Source organism: Neofelis nebulosa, chromosome 6, assembly GCF_028018385.1.
Source record: "Neofelis nebulosa isolate mNeoNeb1 chromosome 6, mNeoNeb1.pri, whole genome shotgun sequence".
In the NCBI taxonomy this organism is placed as follows: Eukaryota; Metazoa; Chordata; class Mammalia; order Carnivora; family Felidae; genus Neofelis; species Neofelis nebulosa.
In genome coordinates, this window is record NC_080787.1 from 39,398,309 (window position 1) to 39,424,358 (window position 26,050).

The 26,050-nt window shown below is 44.1% G+C and overlaps 1 protein-coding gene and 1 pseudogene across 5 annotated transcripts in view; one reads left to right on the top strand and one right to left on the bottom strand.

The window, feature by feature from the left end:
* Positions 1-1,039: 1,039 nt before the first annotated feature.
* Positions 1,040-26,050, top strand: part of CMTR1 (cap methyltransferase 1) — a 50,596-nt gene continuing 25,585 nt past the window's right edge. For 3 of the 5 annotated variants that reach the window (XM_058733778.1, XM_058733781.1, XM_058733782.1), the window contains exons 1-8: positions 3,226-3,382; positions 12,522-12,673; positions 14,240-14,398; positions 17,306-17,398; positions 18,808-18,879; positions 20,003-20,097; positions 20,211-20,283; positions 25,142-25,340. In XM_058733778.1, the coding sequence (XP_058589761.1) occupies positions 3,235-3,382; positions 12,522-12,673; positions 14,240-14,398; positions 17,306-17,398; positions 18,808-18,879; positions 20,003-20,097; positions 20,211-20,283; positions 25,142-25,340 (991 nt within the window). In that variant the 5' untranslated portion in view covers positions 3,226-3,234. Of the gene's footprint in view, positions 1,249-3,225; positions 3,383-12,521; positions 12,674-14,239; positions 14,399-17,305; positions 17,399-18,807; positions 18,880-20,002; positions 20,098-20,210; positions 20,284-25,141; positions 25,341-26,050 lie in introns of those variants that run through there. The other 2 variants (XM_058733780.1, XM_058733783.1) reach the window with 2 other exon arrangements.
* On the bottom strand, positions 9,269-10,656 carry LOC131514810 (cytochrome c oxidase subunit 6A1, mitochondrial-like; annotated as a pseudogene).

The window sequence follows — 26,050 nt, forward strand, 5'->3', positions numbered from 1 at the left end:
GCCAAGCAAAGGGGGAGAAGAGCTATCCAGACAGGAGGATGAACCCTTAGGAGACATGGCAATGGGAATAAAGGATCAGTAACACAAGGCATGACTGCAGAAGGGGTGAGACTGGAGAGTTTTGTAACCATCTCAGGGACATTAGCTTCAACCTAAGTGAAATAGGAAGTCCTTGCTGGGTTTTAACCATTGATAGGTAGTGACAGGATCAGAATAAATTTTTAAAAATCTACACCAGAGGCATCACCAATGGAGACAGGGATAATGGTTTGGAGATTATTGGACTAATCTTGGTTAGAGAAAGTGAGTGCATGGGTTGTGGCAATGGGGATGGAGAAGAATGGATATATATGAGACATAATTAGGAGGTAAACTCAATTAAGTGTATATTGGGAGGACTTGGGGAATGAGGAAAATGGGCCATCTCAGATTTCTGGTTGGATCAACAGGATGAATGGTGGTGCCATTCACTGGGAAAAGGGCAGGTTTACAGAACATAAAGTCAGATTAGAATTTATGGGTGTGAAGTGACTGAGTGAGGATGTTCAGCACATGTCTGGCCATATTGGCTAGAAAACTGGAAGAGGGTTTGGGATGGGAAACCATCTGCGTCCATATGGTAAGATGCCATAGGCAGCATTCCTTCTTTCCTCCCGACCTTCGTTCAACATCTGGTTAGGATATACTATATGCTGGATGTTGGGGATACAGCCAGCAGTGAACAAGAAGACTGGGTTTCTGCCCTCAACCAGTTCACCATTTACCTTTCTCTACTTGTTCTTAATCTGTAAACTGAAGACAATGAGATTAAGTGAAATGAGGTGATGTGACGACACCTGCTCTTCCAATTTTTATATTTGTTTCTCGTCCCCAGAGCGGGAAGAGAAGGTACCTCGGTTACTTTTACTTTCGTATCCTTCCCCGCTAGGCTCTTCCGCGCAGGCGCCTTGGAAGGCCCTGGGTGGGGGTGGGGCGGGCCCTAACCTGGGTCTTCTTCCCCGGGGCCAGGACCCGGCCGCGGGAAGGAGCGGGCTGCCCGTGACGTCATCAAACTGCGCAGCCCGCAGGGCGGGACCCGAGCGCGACAGCGCGGCCGGCGGACCTGGCTGGCTTGTGGGGGAAACGAAACTGAGGGAGGAGGCGGCGGCTCTGGCAGCGGCAGGGCCAGGCCTGGTGGAGGAGGCGGCGGCAACGGCGGCCTGACCCCCCCGCTCTCCGCTCCCAGGCAGCTCACCCTCTCCCCTCAGCGTGAGTGCCGACGCGCGGCCCGGGGGGAGCGAGCGGGCGGGCGCGCGGGCTCAGCACCCCTCTCCCCTCCACCGCCGCCTCGGCCACGCACCGGCGGTGGTGACCCTCGCCGCCCCTTCTCTCTCCCCTCCTCCTCTCCACCCTCCCCCGCTCCCCACCCGCTCTTCCAGCTCCCGCAGCCCGAGCTGCCGCTGACAAACGTTTCTGCGCACACATTCACACACGTTGTTTTCAAATGAAAAGACTGGCTCGGAGAGATGGGAGCTCATCTCCTCCCTCAGTGGATAGGGGTGGCAGTGCGAAACCGACACCCCGGGAGAGAAGACTGGAGAGGGGATTTGAACCCGTCCCTTGGGGGAGCAGCAGGTAGAACCAGGCCTCTTGCCTTCCACGCAGAAGTTCCCTGCCTGGGCACATTCTTCTGGCCTGTGTCGGTCACTGGAGCAGGGCACTGGTTAAGGTGTGCGGCCTTCCCCTCTCAGGCCTCGGTTTTTTTCCAGTGGAAAATGAGAGCGCTGGAGTAGATGATTTGGAAGGCCCAAATCTAAGATGGTTTGGGGAGGAGCATCAGTGTCTCCTGCCTTTCACACAACTATGTATTCTTTTTTTGCACCCACCGCGACGCAGTCCACGTTGAATTCCCGTTGCTTACCATCTCTCAGAGTCGCTAATAATCAGATGGCCCTTTTACTTTTGTTATGGGCCTTTGGGGGCATTTAAGACGCTGGTTTAAAGTGAAACGTGGTCTTGCTTTCTCTTTGTTCAGTGTCTCCCGTTTTTCTTCCCTGGGATAACCCCTGCCTGTGCCTAGTAAAAGGCTGCTTCCTTAAAGAGGATAAGATTATGCATTGGGTTGATGGGCTCATCCTTGAGCTGGAGAGAAGTGAAACATGTGATTCAGGGTTTTGTGAGATTGAAGGGATCAGTGATATCTGCATTTCATTGCTTTCTTCCTGCTGTGATTCATGTTAAAAGACCATTTTGTGCCTCTGCACCTCCCCTTCCTCAAGGAATTGCAGCCCAGCTGGTCACCCACCTGTTGGCTCCTATGTTTTGAGTTCTTTCTCTTTTCTGAGTCTTAACAGACAGTCAGTGGTGTGTATACCACACTGTATTCACTACTACTCTTGCTTGCTCTTTGACTTGATCATTCCTTAAAGTTTCTAGATGTAATAATCACTCCATTCCATCGCGTTTTTCCCCCCCTCATGCTTACCTCCTGTGCCTTCCTGTGCCTACACATGGGCATGGGTGATGGTGATGTGGTGCCTGATTGTTTCCATCCTCTTTTCACGGAGGTGTGTTCGTGTTCTTAAAATTATTTTTGTACCTGAGTCCTATGACGTGGCTACTTCTGGTTTCAGTAATTTTCCTACTCTTCTGTATCCTCAGCCCTGAGTCAACTACTGTTTCCATTCCTTACTCATTAAAAACTTTCCCAATTCTTCCATGCTTTCAAATATCCCGAAATAAACCAAAGCCAGTATTTTTATCATATTATGTAATCCGTTAATTGTCTTGCTAAAATAATAATGGTGATGGAGCAGTCATTCTGGGGTGGTCCCTTCACCTTCTGGAATGGTTGATACTCATTAGGTCCAGTTTACACTGTTGTCATGCATGGCTAGTGTTGCATGAAAAGTATAGAATGATAAGTTCCCAAGGCTTTTTTTTTTTTTTTTTTTTTTTTTTCTCTCCTCCTTGTGGCCTGTGGAGTTGATCCATGACTTTTTGGTATCTGACACCCTTTCCCTGAGGCCTCTGGGTCTGTAAGCACCACACATTATCCAGTAAAATTAACTGCTATTATTGAAGACGAGCTTGGCTAGCATCCTTCCTGGACTTCAATTTGAGGAAGAGGCTATTCAAGTGCTGGCACTGGAAGCTATTTAGAATTGCCAAATCCCATTCCATTGATGACTTTTACCTTGGAATCCCTGCTCTGATCCTAGTGGCTCTGACAAGGGCAGCTGACTCTCTGGATTTATGGTTGCAGTAACAATGAGGAGGAGAAATGATCCAGAATGCACTGCCCCTATCAAGAAACAGAAGAAAAGAGTTGCAGAGCTTGCCCTGAACCTCAGCTCTACGTCTGATGACGAACCTCCCTCTTCTGTCAATCACGCAGCAAAAGGTATGCTTGCCCATGTGATGTGAGGCCACTGGCCATCTGGTTATTTGAATCCCTGGTGCCTGAATTGGGCAGAACACAGTCCACTGCCCCTTGAGGGAAATTAGGCAAGTTCTACAGAGAGTTGTTTGCTATAGCTTCTCTTGCTTCTGCCATTCTTCTACTAGGAACGGGCAACTTGTTTTAAATAAAAAAATTGGAATTTTGACAGTAGTGCCTTAGTTCTGCTGCTGGCCTTTCAGCAGGTGGCACTCTTTTGCTGCCTTAAACCTGTTGGAAGTAGTGGTGAGCATTGAGTGCCCTGTGCTCTTAATTGCTGTTAATGATCCTGGGGCTCTTTCACAGGGGATGGGCTCTTTGCTGCAGTGATCTGGCCTAATTCCCCTCAGGTTTTTGTATTCTGTTTTCTCAATTCCCTCAGCATGTGTGACCAGAAACACCTAAATGAATCGGAGCATCCTGTGCTCACTATTGACGTTAAACTCAAAAGATTTCACTGATCTGGTTGAAACTGATGTTTGCTTTGCCTGTTTTTTAGGGTTATGGACATTCACAGTTTCCATAGGTAACTTTCTGTGAGAAATTGTAAGGTGCCTACGAGCTTGCCTCAGATACCAAGCAATTAGAAGTAGTTCCACTTACATTTACCTTGACTTGCCAGCTGTATTTCCTAGGGCTACTGTAACAAATTACCACAAACTGGGTGGCTTAAGACAACAAATTTATTCTCCATAGTTCTGGAGGCTCCATGTCTGAAATCAAGGCGTCGGCAGGGCTGTGCTCCCTCCTAAGTCTCTTGGGAAGGATCCTTCCTTGCCTCTTCTAGCTTCTAGTAGTTGCTGGCAGTCCTTGGTGTTCTTGGCTTATAGCAGCATAACTCCAGTCTGCCTCTGACTTCCCTCTGTGTGTGTCTGTGTGCAAATTTTCCTTTATAACGACATCAGTCATTGGATCAGGGCCCACCCTAATCTAGTATGACCTCATTTTAATTTGATTGCATCTGCAAAGACCATATTTCCAAATCTCACATTTCCCAGGTGCTGAGTGGATATAGCTTTTTGGAGGGACGCTAGTCAGTCCAGTATACCAGCCATCTTGGATTTTGGATCCTTTGCTGGATCACTGGTAAATTAGAATGAAATTTGGTGACAGATTGGTGACTGAAAGGGTGTGAAGCATCCTTTGAGAGTGGTAGGAAATACAGTTTACAAGTGGTAGACTAATGGAAGGACAGTTACTCATCAGTTGTACTGAGAAGCTGGTTCCGAGAGGAGAAGCTTGACTGGCAGTAGAGCTGAATGAAGCGTTTGGTGCAGCTGTGGTCCCGGTTGAATAAGAGACTCATAACCTTGTGTGTGGAGATATGTTTGCCTTTAAAGTTGTCATAGTAGCTTCCATTCCAGGTAGCTGAGAAAGGCTGTATGTAGTTGAGGTTACTAAGTGGGAAGGCAAAAACATGCTGGGTGCGTTGGTTCTAGGGATTGTTGAAGAAAGGCAGTTTTGCTTTTCACCTGGGGTTTGAGCAGCTTGGTGAAAGTAGAGTCTCCTTAGGTAGAACTGTGGGTTATTGGGAGAGATGGCCTACAAGAGAAGAAGGGAAAGCACATCTGTGCTTTCACAATTTCTCAAATGCTTTTCACGTTTCTCAGATGTGCTCAGGTGCCGGCAGTATTTAGGTCTAAGCGGTTCTCGGGGGACACATCTCTTTGAGGTAAGGAGAGGGCAACGCCCAGGTAGAGGAAGGTACATGGTTAAGGATCTTATAAGGGAACCCGTCTGATTTAAATTTCAAGCTTTTAAAATGGACTGAATTGAGATGACCCAACTCCCCCCTGCATCCCCCTTAATTGCACCAAATAGCTTTAACCTTTTCTGGAAGTAGCGCCATATGATTCAGTTAGGATTGACTATTGCTGTTGTGTGTACAGAATGGAAGTCTAGATGTGGCCAGTACCTTGTATGTGTCTGGCAGTAGGCCATTTGGTCCTTTTCATTTTTCAGGAAATGAGGTGGGAGGCAGAGGCAAAGAAACATTGTGAGATTTCCCTGGTTTAGCTTATTTTAAGAAGGGGCAGCTCCACGTCACAAAAACTGAGGGCTGGAGTCTGGTGTCTTCATCAGCAAGATTGCTTTCTGTGCTGCCCCCACCCCACCTCCCGCATGGAATAAATGCTTAATAGATATTCACTGAATAGAATTGACAGAAGTACCAGTAGCATCTTTTCCAAGAAGCTTAAAATGCTTCACCCCTTTCATTTTGCCTGTCCTCCTCCATTCTGTAGAAGATCATTTCACTAAGTACTTAGCATTTATATCACTTCTGTTCTGTATTGGCTTTTCTTAGGTGTCCCCTGGACGGTGTGCCCTGGTAGTTTACTGTCTCTCCAGAAACTACATTTGCTGGGGTTTATATACAGCTTTCCTAGTGAGGTCATTGCATTAAAGCAAACGTGTTTCCTTTTGCTTCAACCACTTGTACCCGAACATACTGTTGAACAGATGACTGAAAAATGCTCTTTAGGGAGTACAAATAGAAAAACAAAAAATAGTAGTTACTGTTTTTGTCTTTCTGTGCTTTCTTGTGCTTTCTGTCTTTATTTGTGCTTTGTCTGCTACTTCAGTGCAATGACTCATTAATAGATCTATTTAGTTTAATCAGTGTGTTTATTTTACTTTATTGACAAGGTAACTGCGTTGCCTGGTCAGAGATTGACATTTGACCAGAGTAAAGGAGAAAAGGGATGTTATTGTAATGGCCACTCTGGCATCATGTGTTCTTTTGAGTTTTGTTTTGTTAAGTTTATTCATTTTTGAAAGAGGGAGAGAGACAGAGTGTGAGCAGGGGAGGGACAGAGAGAGACTGAGACACAGAATCCAAAGCCGGCTCCAGGCTCTGAGCTGTCAGCACAGAGCCTGACGTGGGGCTCGAACTCCCTAACCGCGAGATCATGACCTGAGCTGAAGAGCTGAAGACGGACGCTCAACCAGCTGAGCCACCCAGGTGCCCCTCTTTTGAGTATTTTAAGAGGACTTTGAAGGATTTTTAAGCCTAAATAAACTCTTGGAAATTTGCTATTAAGTAACAACCTTTTGAAGTAAGAAGAGGCAGGTGGAGGTCATTTTGTTCTTTTTAGTTGTTTCTCTCAGGGAAAATGCGGTCTAGGCTCCAAGACAGTTTCCTTTTCTCTTTAGCTGTGTGTGTATCCAGTGCGGGCTCCTGGCCCTCCCACAGTGTGTTGCTCTGGATGTTGCCAGGCCCTTTTGCTGGCACCACGCTAGTAGCGTCTTCCCCTCCACCAGGTTTAATTCTTCCCTAAATAGACTATTTTCCCTGAAACACCATCGCTTTCCTGTCAGCCCAGATTCATGACCTTAATCAAAAACTTCCTTTATCGGTATCTGCTTAAATTGCTCTAACGAGTTACCATTTGTCTGGCATGAAGGAGAAATTGAGTCTTTAAACAGGAATGAGTGTATTCCAAAGCAGTTGTTAGGCAGGATGTGATATTTATTAAAATCCATAATTTATTCTTCTGTATCTGTGTGCTGCTCACCTTGGCCGTTAGTGGTTGGAACTGCCTCTCTATATGTGTTGTCACTCTCATTTTTAATCTTGGCTTGTTTGCCCTACTGTTCTATTGCCATGTAAAAAATTCTGCCCTACTGTTGTATTGCTATGTGAAAAATTTTGAACTTTTCTTCTTTAAAATGACTTAAGAGTAATGATTTCTATCAGGTAGAGAAGAATTCTTAAATGAAAACTCTAAATAATGTTTTGGGTTCTCTGCTAGGTTTTAGAAGGGGAGCTCCTGGGGAGGTAAATGGGAGTGCCACCCAGCTTTGGCAAGTTCTTAATGAAACTAATCATTTTAATAGACTGACCTTATTACTCCTGTTAATTTATATCTTCATTACAAAATTGCCCAGTGTTTGCTAAATTCTTATCAGTCTTGGGAGGCTAAATCTCCTCTTCAGTTACTGCTGCAGCAATGACAGTTGTCTCCTTTTCATCTGAAAAGAGTGGCCCCAAAGGCCCAGGGGTAAAATGGGTAGTGACTGTGGCAGTCTGTGGACATCAGGATTAATCCAGGCAACTTTATCTTAAATCATGGCAGGCTAAGAATTGGCTCCAAATACTGCATGAAATAAAAGAAATAAGGCTTATCCAAGACACTTCTTGATCTCACAAATGCCTGGTAAGGTGATATTTTAGCTCCCGTTAACCTCACTCTCAGAACCATGTAGACAGCTGCATGCTAGGTAACGCCTAAGGAAGAGGAATGGAGTGGAAAGGTAATTTGTGCCAGAATCTGGCGCTGGTAGTTTGCACCAGAGTCACCACTGATTTGCCTGATAAGCCTTCCACTCAAATTTGGTTCTCCCTGTCATTTTGGTCCAAGAATGTTACGAAGACAAAAAAGACAAAAGATTTCTCTTTGAGATTTGAGGGTGGTGTGTGCCCTGCATGCCCAGGAATGATATTCGTACCATTGATGAGTGACCACAGATGGGTCCTCAAGCAAACCTGAGAGCCTGCAACTCTAACTGGAGCTAGACCAAGGGCACACTCTCCTTTGGTGAGGATACCAGGTTTTCCTAACTTGTCGTAGGTAGGCCTATGAATCCCCAGAGAGCTGGTGAAAGGAGTAGTAACTGATTTAACATTGTAGCCTCTGGTTAGTCAGGACCCTGAGTCCCTGGGCTACACAGAAAGAAACTTAAGGGCTGTGCTTAGGGACCTGCCCACATACCACCTCTTTCTGTGTCATTTGGTACAGGTTGAAGGCATGGAAACAATTGAGTAAAGAGAATTTCACCTTTGGAAGCACAATTCTTTAGTATGTGGGCACTGTGCTGTAGAGTGTATCTGTTTCCTCTGTATGTGAGAGAATAGATGAGAAACCCAGGGTTAGTCTTGAGCCACTTGAGAGGTCTTCCTCTTTAGATCTGCTGCCCTCTGAAGATTGGTCTGAAAAGGAACTGGCTTTTTCTCAAGGTGTGGAATGGTACTTTATTTCTTTATAGCTTTATTTGTTTTTTTTAACTCAAATGTATTCTTTTTTTTTTTTTTTTTTTTTGAGAGAGAGAGTGTGTGTGTGCAAGTGAGGGAGGGGCAGAGGCGGGGCTTGGCGGGGAGAGAGAGAGAGAGAGAGAGAGAAAATATCCCACGAGAGGAGGAGAGAGAGAGAGGCAGGACTTTTTTTTTTTTTTTTTTTTTTTTTTTTATTATTACCCAAAGCGGGGTTCGTGTTCACCTCAAGCAGGGCTCATGCTCACCCGATGTGGGACTCGAACTCACGAACTGTGAGATCATGACCTGAGCCGAAGTCAGATGCTTAACAACTGAGCCACCCAGCCGCCCTCTAATGAATATATTCTTATTTCTCACACAAAATGTAGACAAGTGCAAAACAGAAAATAAATATAACCTCACCTCACAGTTTCCATGGTTACTCATTGTTCTGGGTCTTTCCCTTCTGAGTGGCATTCTCTGGCACTCTGTGACATGTGCTGCATTGGTCTGTGTAAGCAAGTCAGTTCCTTTTTGAGAGAATTAGAGAAACCTTAAGAGGAAAGGGTAGATTTGATAACCTCTCATACAGGACGTTCTCAACCAAAATTTCTCCTTGCTGACTGCTTAGGAACCAGAATGTTGGTTTTAAGTTTATTCTATTTTTTTCGAACATGTTCATAGGACTTTTCTTTATTTTGCAAAATGCTATATCCTTGAAAGAAAAGAAATGCATATTTAGTTATCTGATTTTTATTTATTATTATTAAATTTTTTTTTTCATGGACCAATCTCAGTTATTTATTTAAGCCATCCCCTGCCATAAGCAAAGGGACTCAAGATCAGTGTACCAGTCATCATCTGATACAAGTAAGGAAGGTGGGCTTAAGGTCCTATATCCTTTTCTGGTCCTTGTGCTGAGTCATGGTCTAAACCAGTGCTGTGGTCCCCACGGGGCAGTGGTCCAGGTTCTCTTTATTCATCTTCATAGCTAGTGGGAAGTGAATTCATGTGAGAGTTATGGAATAGAGTATGATTACCATCTCCCCACGGAAAGGGCTTGGACCTGATGTGGAAATGGGGGTAGGTGATGAACTCCCAATCTCTCGTGTTCTCCATGAGATGACTTCAGGAAGATGTTCAGCATGCTCACTTCCACAATGGGGAGCCCTACAGAGTGGGTGAGGGCCTTACACGTGCAGGCTGAGCCCTCTTTGCCATGTGTGCCATCTGACATGGACCACCCCAGTTGTGCCCTGGACCAACCCAGTGGCCTAGAAACCTGTACCCAGCTGCTGCCACCATTTTCAACCAGGACCTTAGCTATCTGATTTTTAAACTTTGAGGGTAGAGTTATTACTTTCGGGGAGTGCCCCGTTATATATAGCATGGACCTTTTATAGAACAGGTTCTGAACCAGAGTGGTTGTCTGATCAATTAAACAATACCAGTGTTTTGTTTTCTGACAGATCTGACACATGTCCTATTTCAGCCTACTGGTGGGAGCGGTGGGGGAATAGGCTTTGTTAATAGTCCAAGGAAGGCCCAATTCTCTGTTAAGGTATAGGCATTTCACACTCATGCTTAAACTTTTTGTTCTTACTTAACCTTTTTTAAACAAAAGTTTAAAGACTTAATTTAAAAAATTTTTATGGCATTAGGTCATAAAGCAGCTTTTTTAAAAACCATCTTTGTCAGAGTTTTAACGGTAAAACAAAGTTAAATGTACCTAAGTGAGACATGAAGCCATTCTTGGCAATACTGTACATTTTGTCCCGTGGGTATTACTATTTTCAAGTTTTCTCCTCTATATGAAACTATTGAAGGGAAAATTTATGTTGCAATTTCTAGATTACTTTGTACATGTCTCATTCTATAGACAAATGTATTCGTAGTTAATACATTAAGACCATAAATCAAGGCTTAAAATTTTTTTTTAAATTCACTGCGGTGAGTACTTAATTTTTGTTAAATGGAAAGATTCAGTCCAGGTGTTGGAGATGGGATGTGGAGTGTGACACAGTTCTTGCTCTCTGGGAGTGACCCTGTCCTAGTATTTGTGATGAGTGCTGGGCTGATAGTGCTGCTGCTGCTGGGGCGCGGTGGGAGGGAGAATCAGGCCTGGGGTGCTGGAGGAAGGCTTGGCTCTTCTCAAATGTTCACCCTTAGTGAGTTTGTGTTCTCATGGGGAAGTGGGCGGATCAGTGCAGATAGGCTTTAGAATTATGACGTCATTGCAAGTTACGAATACCTGAATAGTAACCATCTTGGGTTTTTGAAGAATTGTTTTACCCGAGTGCCTTTCCTTAACAAGTAGCCAGGCTTTGACTCCGCATCTCTTCTCCGGGACTTCCTTTCTTCCTTAAGAGAATTGTGTCAGTCACTTTCTTTTTCACATTTATTTTAAATTTTAATAGGTAATATATTCACATGGTTCATAAATCAAAAATATAAAAAGATAGTATAAACTCCAGTGATATAAAATGTAAATCAAATGTCATGTCTTTCACTTGTTCCAAGTAATCATTTTGGCATTCTGTCTCCATGCCTCAACTCCGCATATGTGGATAATCACTTTTATTGGTCTTTTTGTACATCTTTCCTTCCAAAAGCTCTTTGTGCAATTACAAGAAATATAAATATATATTCTTATTTTCTCTTTAGTATAGACTTAGGATGCCATGTGTCATGCATATGGTCTAGCTCTTCTGTTACTCATTTGACAGTATGTCCTGGTGATCTGTTCATTTCAGTACATAGAGCAGAGACTCCCAAGTGTTTTTTTTTTTTTTTTTTTTGATTCTCGGCACCCTCAGTGTTCCCTTAACTTTTTTCACCATGCTCCTAGACCAAAAGAAATACCTAAAAGTTTGTGTTATTAATATTTAGGTCTAAGTAACAAGCATTTCTAGTGTAACAACTAGTACATGTTTGAAAGCATAATACATGTAAACTGGAAAAAAAAATTGTATTTTATTCTTAAATAAGTACAGTTACTTATTAATGAAATGTGTATACCGTTGAGCACTGTACAGCATCTCAAGCCTTGGGATGAGATTAGACACCACCACCCTCATTTTCTGTCTTGCATTCTTCCTGGCTTGCAATTTATACCATTTTCAATGGGAATATGCAGAAATCGATAAGTTTTTGAGATACGGTCCATTTCCAAATTTGGTTGGGTTTGTCTGAGAAACTATCTGAATAAAATTACATCAGGTTGAAATCGCTTTCAATTTAAGAAATTCATGTATCTATAAAAGAGAGGGTAAGAGCCAGACAGACATAGTGAATAGAGTGTGAGTCATCCCACTTTGAGCCAGGATACAGGTAACCGACCACTTCTGGCAGCTGCTAAGGTGGGTCTTATTTGGAGTCCTTTGGTAACGAGGTGGTTGACCATGAAGATAATGGTTTAGCTTATTTAGGCCACCAGCTTCCTCCTGAAGCATTTAGGTGTAGCTCCTCTGCTGTTTGCCTTAGTTGATGCTGCTGCATAAGCACCTTTCCTCTTCCCTGTCCTTCCTTTCTTTTCCCCCTTCCTGCTCTTTTTCCTTCTTCCCACCCTTCTCTTTTCCCTTGCTCTTCTTCTACCTCTTCTCTGGGGCAGTGCTGTAGATCTGCCCTCTTACCTATATGTTTGAAGGACTGTGAAAACAGAGGAAACCAGGAGATTAAGCAATCAGAAACTGTTAGTCCCATGATAAAATTGTTGAAAATGGAGCTAGGTATCAGTGTTTGGAAGTTGATGTTCAAATAATAAATAAAATTTCAATAAATACATTTTATATTTGACAGTGTACTTCCAAACACTGGTTTCATTTAACTTTCATACAACCCCATGAGGTAGGTATTATCATCTCAGTTTTGTGGGGGAGAAATTGAAAGGATGGGAAAGGACACCTGTTATTTCTGAGCTCCCGTCGTGTGTCAAGTACTATTAGGAACTTTGAGTGACTTGCTCACGTTAACATAGTAAGAGGTAGAGAATACGTTTGACCCTGGGTCATTTAATGGACTTTATGTGTGTGATGCATAAACTGAACACTAGTTGAATAAATGAAACCTGGACTTCTAGAGGATACTTCGTGCCATAAGCTCACCTAAACAGTTTCTTTTCTTCTTTTCCAGCATCTACCACGAGCCTAAGTGGGTCCGACAGTGAGACTGAGGGGAAGCAACACAGCTCTGACTCTTTTGACGATGCGTTCAAAGCAGACTCCCTTGTGGAGGGAACTTCTTCTCGCTATTCCATGTATAATAGTGTCTCCCAGAAGCTTATGGTATGTCAGTGCTCGGGTTGGGTTTCTAAAGCTCCACCAGCAGAGTAAGAGAAGGGAAATTGTATTGGTATGAAAAGAAGAAAAGCTAGGGCATGAGTTTTTCCTCTGCTTTTCAGCCACTGAAATTTAGTAGAGAGAGCGTGGCCCCCTTCTTAATAGAACTATCTGTCACATTTGAATCATCCATGGTAAGTGGCTGCACAAGCCTGCTTCTTCTGTCCAGAGCTGGATCACTCTTTAGTCTCCCTAGTAATGAAAGCTTATTGTAAGTACATGTGAACATACTTCCCTACACATAGATGTATATGGATGGGTAAAGAGGCTTCATGCTGTGAATTTTTGCTCTAGTGAGTAATCTCAAGAGAAATGACTAAAATCCTGCTCACTCTCAGATGCCTAAAATAAGTGGGAGAACAGTCTTTTATATTATTTCGAAAGAAGGTCCGGTTCTCCTTCCCAATTTCTATACTCCATTGATATATCAGAAGAAGGAAAGTGACCAGGAAGACCTGCTTGCTTTCCTTACCAAACGTTAGTGCACAAAGGTTAGGGAAATTCAAGTTTGCTTTCTGACTAGAAATATTAATATTATAGTTAACCCCTCCATTTTCTTTTGGATTCATTTAAGAGTAAGAACTGCAACTTCTGAAGTCATAGTCCGGATTCTAGTCTGGGGGGGCCACAAACTTTGGGGAAGTGGACAGTGGGGAGGTTTGTAGCTCAGTCAGCCTTTTTGACCTGGGGAGAGATTTGTGGCTGCTAAAGGAATTCTGTCCAGTTCTTGAGTTGGTAATGCTCCTTCCAAAGGGAATATAGACCCTCAAGGAGGAACTATGTTTTCTTAGGACTGGAGTTCTTTTATTAGATAAGGGTGCTTGGGTTTGGGATTTGGGTTTCTGATTTTGGGGGCATATAACTGGGCCCAATGACTCAGGGGATTAGTGTGAGCTTATGGACAATGGTGACATTTAAAAAACATTCCTGTCCAGTATCTTATGGTACCTTCCATACCTCAGTGTTACATGAAGTGATTTTTCAGTTAATATCTTGATTAAGTGGGCTCCTGCAAGCCCTCATTGTCTTTACCTGGTAAGGCTGTTTGAGTGGCTGAGAGTAAGGTAGAGTTGCTGCTTGAAGCATTTCCATTTTAAATTACGTTCTCTTTATCAACTCTACTCTAGAGCTACGTTTCAGTTAATCAGACAAATTAGCTGGAAGGGTAGTTGTGCAAATGTCCAATGAGATTTGTTAAGTGCTCTTGGTGCTTTTAATTACAGCTATGAGGTTCCTTCTCATTTCTCCAGCTTCTGGTTGCCCTAGACTTTCACCTCCAGAATAGACAGCCACTGGACCCACAGTTAAACTGCAGTTACTTTTTGTGCTTATTTTCTTCATTAGGCCTTTCCTAAAGGAAAACTTCAGGCCTTACTAAAAAAAAACTCATGTTTTTTCAGAGCTTAGCACAATGTCTGACACGTGATAGGGGCTAAGTAAATGTCTGTTTATAGAAGTGCTCCCTTATTATCTGTTTATTTATATAAATGCTCTATCTTATTTCTTTTTCAGGCCAAGATGGGCTTCAGGGAAGGTGAAGGATTGGGTAAATACAGCCAGGGTCGGAAGGACATCGTTGAGGCCTCTAATCAAAAAGGTCGAAGAGGCCTGGGTCTGACCCTGCAAGGTTTTGATCAAGAGCTGAATGTGGACTGGCGAGATGAGCCAGAGGTAACTGGTGAGGGAAGGAGGAGACAGGAAAGCCAATTTGTATACATGGCCTTAAGTAGCCATATTAACAAATTAGAAGTCTCCAGAGGCAGTGGGGATTGGAACTGGTTTTTTTTACATGGACTTGTACTGGGGATGTCCATAATGGAAACAGAAGAGATATACTGAGGGAGATATGATAGGATGTGGGTTTGTTTTCTATTAAGGACCGGTGGGTAGAAGATGCTGGAAGACAGAGTTTGACTTCACAAAGAGCTTAAAAAAATTGTTTTTAACGTTTATTTTTTGAGAGAGAGAGAGAGAGAGAGACGGAGACAGAGACAGTGAGTGGGGAGGGGCAGAGAGAGAGGGAGACACAGAATCCAAAGCAAGTTCCAGGCTTTGAGCTGTCAGCACAGAGCCCTACGCGGGGCTTGAACTCACAAGCTGTGAGATTATGACCTGAGCCGAAGTCAGATGCTTAATCGACTTGAGCCACCCACGCGCTCCCACAAAGAACTTTAGTAAATAGGTATACCTTTCCACTAGTGGTTAAGGTACCTCATGAGATAGTGAGGTCCCTCTCTCTGCTGAAAGGATTCAGAGGCGCTGAATGAGGACCCGTTTACCCGTTGTGTGAGTGACTGGATTAGATGCCCTCTAAGGTCTTGCACCTCTATGGGTTTATGACACCCCATCTCTACCTATGTAGGTGTTTGTTTATACTCCATAAGTTACTGTTTGGTCTGCTTATCTGGTTGGGTACCAGTTGTTCTAACCCCAACTACCAAAAGGGACTCCTGTCCTTTTTCATGGCACAGCTGATGTTGAGATTTTATTTTTATTCATTTATTTATGTCCTATCGTATTTCACAGAGGATTTGAAGTAGATGTGATAAAAGCAACTAAAAATAATGATGAAATATTACCATTACGGAGTTGAAACTAGAGAAAATAGAACACAAATGTCTAGTCTTCTACCTAGTTGCTGTAGTTGAGCTTCACATGTGGCTCTGAACTCTGGAGAATTGATATTTTGTCTCCCTGATATTCCAGTTCAGGAAAGAACTCTCGTGAATGCACATGATAAAAGCCTAATAAGGCTTCAGAATAAGATGCTGACAAGTCAGGAGCTAATGGTTTCTGGAGGTGGTCCTGCTGTGTTGCCTTGTAGTTGTGAGGAGACGAGACCAGCAGAATAGCAGATGACGCAGTGCAGAATAGGGTAAATATTTGTAATTGGGTGCTAGATAGAGGTTTTTACCTCAGAAATACTTGGTGCTTTCCATGTCTTCATTTGTATGAAAACCAGTAAAGAGTCTTGATTTGATTCTCTTAGTGGGGCAGAATTAGAACTAACTTAACTCAGAATCTCAAATTTGCCTGTAAGATCTCTGTTTTTAATGGACACAGGCTATTGAAATTCCTTTCTGAGGCAAGGCTGTCCTAATTATCACTTACTGTGATTCAGTTTTTCTCTTAAAAGAGATGCCCTATTGTTTAAGAGTTTGGCCTATTAGTTGGTGTCCACTTCTTTAAGGTAGATGAGTCTGGGTTGCCTTGGGGGTGACTGTCCGATCCTGGAGTCGCTGCAGAGAAAGTGCTGGGTGCCTGCTGCAGCCCAGGAATGTGGAATGCAAGGTTTGACCCTTCGGACAAAGTCCTCTTTGCGGTCCATTTTTGCCCTTAATGTTCGCACTTCTGTGGGGAGATTGAGTCTGCTTATTTTCTCCAAAAGGACATGCCAAGTGTATGTGAGTTTTCTTCCCCCTAGAGTTTATAATGTATAACCATTTACAAATGGATTTGACCGGGGTGGGGGGAGGGGGGGAAGCCATGATTCACTGCCAGATTCATTGACAAAAGGCTTCAGTAACTTTTCTTTGAAACTTTCTCTCTCTAGTTGATGGTTGGCTTGCTCTCATGACCTTGCATTGCGTTACTATTTTATGCTTTTCAGAGCATGGAATATTGCCTTTAATCACATTGCTTCAGTTTGCAGTGGTGAGTCTCTTCTCCACACTTGCTTGGGAGGCAGTGTGTAGTGTTGCCACGCAGGTTAGCCACCTGTTTAGGTTTTATAATCCAGTGAATGTAGTCCTGGTTGGACATTAGAATCATTTGGGGACAGCTAAAAAATGTACTTAGAACCAGATTCTGCCTCAGACTGATAGAATTATATACTCTGAGGGTGGAGCCTAGCTATCGGTAGTTTTTAAAAGGACCGCAGGGGGGTGCCTGGCTGGCTCAGTCAGCGGAGCACGCGACTCTCGATCTTGGGTTGTGAGTTCAAGCCCGACGTGGGGTGAAGAGATTACTTAAAAATAAATAAAATCTTAAAACAAAACAAAACAGGACTGAAGATATTTCTAATGTATAATGTAATTGAAAAATTAAGAGAATACACCATTGAGGAGCCAGTTTCGGCTTTGGAATGAATAGGTGAAGAATCTTATTTGTTCATAACACTTTGAAAGGCATCAGGAGGTGAGACACATTGCCATTGGGTCTTCCTGGTATAATTACCTTTTCATAGACTTATATCCTATGTGTGCTTCCCTGTGTCCCTACTGCTCTGATTGTAGGCCCCTTGGGTCAAGGACCATGTCTTTTTAACTGCATTCTGAGTACTTAGCCCATAGTATGTATTTTTGAAATAACATTGGAACAAATAAAAGAAACTTTGAAGTTTTGGGAAGTTTCTAGAGATTCAAACTAGAATTGTTGCTGGCCTTCAGAAGTTAAACTTTAGCATCATGGCTCTCAATTCTCATGTCTGACCACTGCATTTGGTCTCAGCTTTCTGAAGGGACCCTTCCTAGTCTTGTCTGAGTCCCTTTTGATTGTTTTGGGGGAAACCCTAATGAGTTGGGGCATAGCCCTAAGGGGTTGTTTTACTTGACTTACTTGCCTCTTTTTTGTTTGTAGCCCAGTGCCTGTGAGCAGGTGTCATGGTTTCCAGAATGTACCACTGAAATTCCTGACACTCAGGAAATGAGTGATTGGATGGTTGTGGGAAAGGTAGGATTTCAGGAAAATACACCCTGAATTATTGGCACTTATCTCCTGACTTTTCTCCTTGAGTCTAGTATGTATACTCATGGTTTAAGAAAAATGTAAATCTGCCATTCTGGCAAGAGTAAAGCTGTGTCAAGATGGTGTGTCAAGGGCTTTACAGATATTCTCCTAGGAGATGTGACAAGGTTTTTTTCTCCTAGTCATTTAACTTGCAAGGCAGCACAAAATGCATAACTTCTGTCTTCCTCATGGATGCTTTTTAGAGTAGCTGATTATACATTTGTGTATATTCTGGTCACTGCTGGGCACTGTTCCAGGTAGATGAAAAGACACCGTCCCTGTCCTCAGAAAATAATGAGGGAGTTGTTACAGAGGGAATTTGTTTAATCTCCTTCTGGAAAATTGTAAGAATAAAGTAGATAGCCACCAAATCAGTATGGTCTGGAGAACAGTTCTCAAAGTGTAGGGCCCCCTGGGGATCTCCAAGACCCTTTCAGGGGCTCTGCAGGGTCACGGTTATTTTCATAATGGTACTGGAAAGTTACTTGTCTTTTCACTCATTCTCTCATAAGTGTCCAGTGGAGTCTTCCAGAGGCTGCACCACAACCAATTGAATGTAAATGTAGAGAGGAGAATCTAGCCAGATATTAAGAGATTTGTAAAAATGGAAAATAGTGCCACTCATTAAAAGTTTTTTGGGGAAATATAGTTACTTTTCATAAAAAATGTTATGTTAACACAATGTATTGCTTTTTTACACTGAATGACATTTTAGCATTTTCTCAGTTTTAATTTCTAATAACGTTGATACGTATATATCCCCCACATAACCAAAAGCTCTTTGGGGTCCTCAGTGATTTTGAAGTGTGTAAAACCTGAGAACACCCAAGTCTGAGCATCGTTGGTTTAGAGGTAGCCTCACTCAGACCTGAGGTTGGATTTGACACCCATGTGAAGGTCTCTTGAACCCTTGTCTTCTCTGATGCTACCAGCTCCTACCTGGTGCCTGGTGTCCTACCTTTGTACTCATCATCGATCAGGAGGCTTCCTGGTTGAAGGAAGAACAGGCTTCTGTCATTTAGGGTGGTCCCCATCCGTCTGCCTCCATGCTCTGGGGGCAGACAGCTTGAACGTTTCCTTCCTGTTTGCTTTTCTCAGCCTCAGCGTTCATGAGTCTTATATCCATATGGTGCTCTAGTCAGAGCACCCAGGGGGCTGCTTCATCTCACAGCCATCTGGAGTGTAGCCAGAGGGATTTAAGGTTTTCTCTTTCCCTTCCCCCAGGGATTGATGTTCCTTGGCAGACACTCAAGCCCCTTCTTGCTCTACTCACTTGGAACCCTCGTTTCTCCATTCATTCCCCTAAATGCAGTCACACGTGGTCGTTATTGATTGTTTTCTTCTTTCTGTAGAGAAAGATGATTATTGAAGATGAGACAGAGTTTTGTGGGGAAGAGCTGCTTCACAGTGTGTTGCAGTGTAAGGTAAGGCCTGTGGCTAGAGCTGGGGTTGAAAACCTTGTGTGAGGGGATGTTCTGGGCTCTTCCAGTTCTTTTGAATTGGTTGTGGGGCTGAAGTTTAGCTGAGGTTTTTCCTGGAGATCAGATGTGTGTCTTGCTACATTTCTCTGAGATAGTATCCTTTTTCCTGGTTCCCTGCAGTAGTGCGCTGTCCCTGTGGTCCCTGGTTCCCTGCAGTAGTGCGCTGTCCCTGCCGGGAAAGGATTCACTTAACAACTCAGTGGGTCCGTTCTTTACCATCAGACCTGAATTCAAATCCTTGTTTTTCAGGTTTTTTTTTGTTGTGTGACCTTGGGCCAGTTGCTTTAGCTGCTCTGAGTTTGAGTTTCCCCATCTATAAAATGGGGAGAGAATACTTTCCAGGATTGTTATGAGAATTAAATGAAATAATCCACGTGAAGCTCATGACACGCTGGGTGAATGTTAGTCTCTCCTTGATACTTTTGGAGTGATTTTGTGTCAGGAAGTACATTGCCTGGGGCAGAATGAGCCAGGGAACCTCTGAGGAAGAAATGGGTTGGAGAAGAAGTAATACCTCAGACCAGCCTCACTGAACTTATGTTTTTTGCCGGCAGAGGGTTGGGAATATCCTTAAGGTGACTGGAACTCCGGTGAAATGAGGCTTTTTGTTCCCCAGGGAAAAAATTGGGAGAAGGAAGAAGGGGTCTCCGTTGTGTATTAGGTGCCATCAGAAAACACTGGTCTTGGTTTGTTTGCCCTCTCTGAGTGAGCTCAACATCAGAATTCTGGTCCCTGGAAAGTTGCTGTTGGAGTGGAGAAACAGATATGCTCTAAGGATTTGTGATGCCAACAGGTGGCTTTCTGCATAACCACAGGTGCCATTTATTAACCACTTACCATGCAGGGATGTGCTTACATTTTCTCTTTTCCACTTAATAGGTGAGATAGTGGAGGGTCAGAGTGATTGGGCAACTTGTCTGGGGTCACACAACCGGTCGTTTCAGAGCCGAGATGCAGCAGTATTCTACCTCCTCAGAGGGCTGAGTTGGGCTCCTCTAGCACTTGAGTCCCCTGTCCCATCCTGGAGGGTGATGCTCACCTCGAGGTTCTGATTGTCTCTGGGCAGAGTGTGTTTGATGTCCTGGATGGGGAGGAGATGCGGCGAGCTCGGACCCGGGCTAATCCCTACGAAATGATCCGTGGAGTCTTCTTCCTAAACAGGTTTGCGGACGTTCCCCTCCCCTGCCCTGATATGTACTGTTGCACATTTCATCTGAGCCTCAGCTTTCCATACATCTGGTGTACTGAGTTGCACTTTTCTGTCTTTGTTGCAGGGCGGCAATGAAGATGGCTAACATGGATTTTGTGTTTGATCGCATGTTTACAAATCCGCGGGACTCTTGTGGGGTGAGAACAAGATTCTGTGTGTGAATTTATAGCTTAAGCTTCAGCGGCCCAGAAATTGCCATTCGTGCAATGCTAAGAGAGTATTCCTGCTATGTGGTAGAGATAGATTTTGCTTGGAGCTCCTCAAATTGGGTCCCTCAGTGCTTCCTCTGGTCCCAGGGATGCTCCACAAGGCAGTTGTGCCTAGGGCTTCAGGCCCAGAGTTCCAGCCCCCAACTCTGCAGATCCTCCTGCCCACCCCAAGTGGAGGAGGGCAGGGCTTGCAGCAGTGGCAAAGGGACATTTCTGGGCAAAGTCGGCAGTTGTGCTACCTACAGGCCTAGGGAGCAGGGAGGTGAGGCTATGAGATAGGGCGTGGGCATCCGGTAAACATGTATTTATCCTACTATGTGCCAGGTACCAGGAATATAATTTTAAATGAGATAGATGTGATCCCTTCCCCCGTGGCACTTAGGTTCCGGATGTTCTGGTGGATTTGAGAACTGGTAAGGGTGCAGGGTTGAGATGCTTGTAAAGCCTTTCTGGGCTCATTGGTGTGTGGAGGGCAGCTGCGGCCAGGGAGCTTTAGACTGCTGCCTTCCTACCATGGATGAGGTGGAGTGGTAAGGGTGAGTATGTAGTCCTTACAGTGAGCTTATTTTCCAAATTCAAATTTGTGATATTGTCTGACTTCAGTGCTGTTGCTGGTATGAGAAGGGAGTGCTCTGGCAAATGTGATGTGAGTGTTGAATGAAATGTGGGCATCTGGGTCCTTTCACTGGTCTATTTAAAATCAGTATCACGTCTGAAAATCTAGGCTGTGTTTTTCAGTGAGGGGTCGCGGGGGGCAGGAAGTACAGAACGTCCATCGCAAGTAGTGTCACTTAAGTTCATCCCTTCTTTGGGGCTCGGCTGCCTCATCTCTGGAATTAGTCCTACTAACCTGCCAGAGGGTTGGACCAAAGGCCCTTAAGATTTGTTCCAGATCTAAGATCTGTGATTTCAGATGTGGCCACTTTCCCTTTCTGCCTTTCTGAACCAGCTTTGCGTGGGATCATAATTATTAGATTTTGGCCCTTCTCAAGAAAGTGGTAGAGCAGAATGATTTTCTACTTTGCTACATCTCATTTATCTGAACCCAGACACACAATAATTATAGAGAAAGAAAAAAGGAAATTTCATTCTGGCATTTCCTTTAGGGTTTCAAAGCATTTTTGCCCGGTCCTAGAAAGTTAGTTCTCTTTGACAGTGAAGGGTCAGCAGCCAGCTGTTCCCAAACCTGTTTCTGCTTCACACTCTGTCCTTCCAATAGGCCCCATGATTATCCACCTGCTAAAGGAACTTATCTTCCAAGTTTTTTAGTGTTTCAGCTCCACCTCCCTTACTGCTTCCCTCAATGCTGGCAAAACTGGCATGTAGACCCCTCCAGCCTGTAGTCATTTCTCTCTCCCAGGTCTCCCTCCCTGTTTGCCGGGACCAGCAGGCAGCACAAAAGGGCTCTTGGAATTAGCATCTTGAGAAAATTAGGTTGATATAATGTTGGTTTAATTTTCTGAGTTCCAAATGATTTCCTTTAAACCCCTGCCTGGCAGAGGAGCTCTGTCAAGCTGATGGGAAGTCACAGCATCATTTTGGGCTTTTGAATGTAAACGCCTCCAGCAGCTGGTATCTGGTTATTGTCTTTTGCTGTCAGGAAAATGAAGTAGGCGCCAGGGTTGTACCATTCAGGTCAAGGGTGGAGATGTTAGTTACATAGGAAAAGGCAACTGTGTTTGTAACGCTTCAGGCAGCTTCTTGACCTGAATTGATTGTTAGTGGCCACGGAGAATTGCCCTTTCTGAGATGTTTCTCTACACTCTGCTATAAAAAGGGATTTTTCTCCAGCCCCTAGTGTTTTCTTCCCTCTTTTCATCTCTGTTTTCCCCTGAGGACCAGAGTGATAGCCAAGCCCAGTAGTCTTGGTGTGTTTTTCAGGCGAGCAGAGACACTCCAGAGCAATCCCCAGCAGAGATGGGAGTGGCTGAAGGTCCAGACACACACTGGGTTTGCTAGAATCTCAGTGGCTCTGGGATCACACAAACTTTAGAATAAGAGCATGGAGAACTTGAAGCTTAGATAGGTGTGAGGAGGTTCGAGGTGGGAAGCAGAGGGGACTGTGAATTTTTTTATTGGGTTTCTGGTTCTGTGGGTTGTGGTAAAAGGAGAAAAGAGACTAGGGAAACAAATTGTAAATATGAATTGGAAGAGATAAGGGAAAGAAGAGAGTTTAAGATTCTTTGGGTATATGCTAGCACGTTATGTGCAGGCTCTGTGTGCCTGGGGGTATTGCTGAGGTAGTAAACATTGTGTAGCCTCAGGAGACAAAAATTGAATGTAGATCTTTAAGTTTCAGTGCTATCTTAGAGGAAATTAGATAGCACTTATAAAGTGCCTACTGAGTGTGGAGTACTGCACTAGGCATTGGAAAAGGAAAAAGATGGGAAAAGACAAGAGTTTTGACTCCAAGGAAGTTGATCAGTTGAATGTTGTGTCATCTTACATTTAGTATTTACAGTTTATAAAGATCTTTGACATACGATACTTTAATCCTACAACAGCCTTGAGAAATTAGTTACATTAATCCCAGTTTACAGTTGAGGGAATGTGAGCTTAGAGGCATAAATCTTATGCTTGCCCTTAACTGCGCAGCCAGTAAGTGGCAGAGGTGAGAACTCCAGCTGTCCTTTCTATGAAAAGACCTTCTGGCCATGACCTGTGAGGTCTTGAAATCACAGATGGAGATCATACTTAAGTGCTCTTTTTGGAGGTGAGATTCTTTCACTGATTCATTTTCCTTCCTCTGCCTGGTCTTCCTTTGGGCCAGTGGCTCACCTGGAGAGCCTAGGGCCTAGGGCTAGGGCATAGCCAGTGATGAGAAACATTGTTTTTCCTCTTTCCAGTGTGTGCAGGCCTTAAACTTGTGACCCCTGCCTCATTACCACTGGGCTGCCTAGAAAATGCTACATAATGTTCTCAGCAAATGCCATTAGGCCTTTTTTGTATGTGTGCAAGTGAATATAATCCAAAAATATGAATAATTGACGGCTCAGAAAGGAAGAATACTGAGGCCGATTGGTGGGAAAGAAGAGAAGGAACTGATACATCTCAGCATGCCTGGGTAGGCTTGTCTTAGGATGATGAAGTTTATTTTTAGCTAAAGTCCAGAGACGACTTCAACTGTTTTGGTTAAGCAGGATAGCTATCATCAGAGGCTAGGCCCTTTTCACCCAGAAAGTGACTAGATTGTGAACATTAGTATTTTCCATTTCTTTCTTACAGCTCTTTCCCTGAAAGCTTTCTGATCTTTATCTAGCAGTTACAGAACTCTGGATAAGTACTCAGCCAAGACAAACCTATGGAGAGGGAAGGCTGAGCTGCCTAAGCTCCTTCTAGCTGGATGTTCCTCAGGGTCCTCTAGTTACCTGCTCTAGAGCTCAACCTCTTGTTGTCACCAGTGTGCAGGTGGTATATCCCCTCTGCCTTGGAGCCAGGTCGGAACAAGTAGAATTCACCCTCCAGGGCCAGGTGTGTAAAAGATAAACACAATATGGGCCAGTGCTGGTTCAGCGTAAATTTCAGATTAAGGGTTAAAAGCTACTGGAGGGTTAAAAACTATAATCCAGTAAAAATTCAAATACTTGTTGTAATTTAGTTATTCCTAAGGTGTGGGTGGGTACCCTGGGGGCTGCCTGGAAGCTCCACGCCAGTGTCTCCTTCCCCCTCTGCCTTGTCAGCCTCCAGCTCTGCACTGCCCTGTACTCCTGGCTAGCAGAGGGGCAAAGGCAGGAGAAGAAGGGAGTGCATAAAAGGAGGAGACTCAAAGCACTGTGATATATTGGACTGGATCTTGGAACAAAACAAGGACTCTAGTGAAATATGAATCAAGTTGAATTTAGTTAATAGCAGTGTACCAGTGTTGGTTTCTTAATTTTGACAGATTTTGTAAGATGCTAACAAAATTGGAATCTGGACGAAGAGTATATGAGAACTCTGTCTTTGCAACTTTTTTGTAAATCTAAAATTATTCCAAGATAAAAAGTTAATTGGAAAAAAATAGGGAGAACCAAGAAGGAAGGGGAGAAGGGAAGCAAAGGCTATGGTTTGGAAAGGTAGGCCCTGTGACCAGGAGGGAGACATGTTAAAGCCTCTCAGACTTTGTTTTTGTTTGTTTTCTTAATGTTTTTTATTTATGGTTGAGAGAGAGAGAGAGAGGCAAAGAGAGAGGGAGACACAATCTGAAGCAGGCTTCAGGCTCTGAGCTGTCAGCACAGAACCCGACACGGGGCTCGAACTCACAAGCTGTGAGATCATGACCTGAGCCGAAGTCAGACACTCAACCGACTAAGCCACCCAGGAACCCTGACCTCTCAGACTTTGGATAGGAAGACCGGAGTCCAGCAGTCAGGCCAACTGGATTCTGATTGAGCTTTGTTGCACACAGGCTATGAACAGGTTGCTTTGTGTCTTGGTGTCTTTTTTCCCTGTCTGTAAGTGGGGGATACAGCATCTATTCTGCTCAATGGGACTCTTAGAGGCAGGATATGGTAAGGAAAGGACCCAGAAATAAAAACGAATACTCAGATTCCCATTAAGATGTTTTTATTAGGAGTCTGAGCCAGGCCATGTAGTTGAAAGGCATTAGGGGTATCTTGAAGCACGGATGGGCAACTCCAGGGGGTGATGATCACAGAGGATACATATCCTGGGTGTCGTGGCCCTGGCGGGAGTTCTGCGCTCCGCTTGCTGAAAGGCTCGTTTTACCCCCCCTGCATTCTCCTTCCTGTTGCCCGTTGAGCCAGACTTTTTCCCTTTCTCCCCTGTCCTCCACTTACCTTTGCAGAAACCACTGGTAAAGGACCGGGAAGCTGAGCTTCTGTACTTTGCTGACGTCTGCGCAGGCCCAGGCGGTTTCTCTGAGTATGTGCTGTGGAGGAAGAAGTGGCATGCGAAAGGCTTTGGAATGACTCTGAAGGGCCCAAATGACTTCAAGCTGGAGGACTTCTACTCGGCCTCCAGTGAGCTCTTCGAACCCTACTATGGTAGGAACATGGAGGAGGGTGATGGGCTTTGAGAGAGTCCTCTGTGGGGACTTTAGGTCAGATGCAGTTATTATCCACTTGGCATGCTTTCTTTCCTAGGTCTCTCAGCCTGGGGTTTCCAGTCCTTGTCCTGAAGATCTCCGTTCCCTCTAGACCTTCCCTTTTTACCCCAGGCCTGTAGGATACAGGTTAAACACTCCACTAGGCAAACTCTCATCAAAACCATATTAATTCCCCTTTTCTTCTCTTGTGGTGACAGGAGATAATGAAACTGCCTGATCTCCAGCTGAGAAATGACAGGGTTATTAACAAATACAAACTCCATGCCCATCTCCAGCCTGTGCACGGGGTGTGGAATTCACTGGATAACGGACAGCTCAGCAGCCCCACAGCAGTCCCCTCCACTCTTTCTTGATTGTTGTGATTTGGCAGAAAGTCCCAAGTTCTTTCTTAACAGTTCTTATTTAAAAGTGGATGTTGGTTCCTAAATATAGGTGCTTTAAACACAACTTGAGTCTTGAAGAGGAAGGCCCTCTACTTCAATTGATGACTCTTGGCTGGACAACTCTTTTTGAATTCTGCTTTATCACAACAGGCCCTGTTTTTGCCTCTTGGTCCATCACTGTAAGGCAGCCTTGCAGGTTGGATCCTGCATTGAGTTGCTCCTCACAGGGCCTTTTCTCCAGGTCCTTGAGGAGAACCTGTGTTCA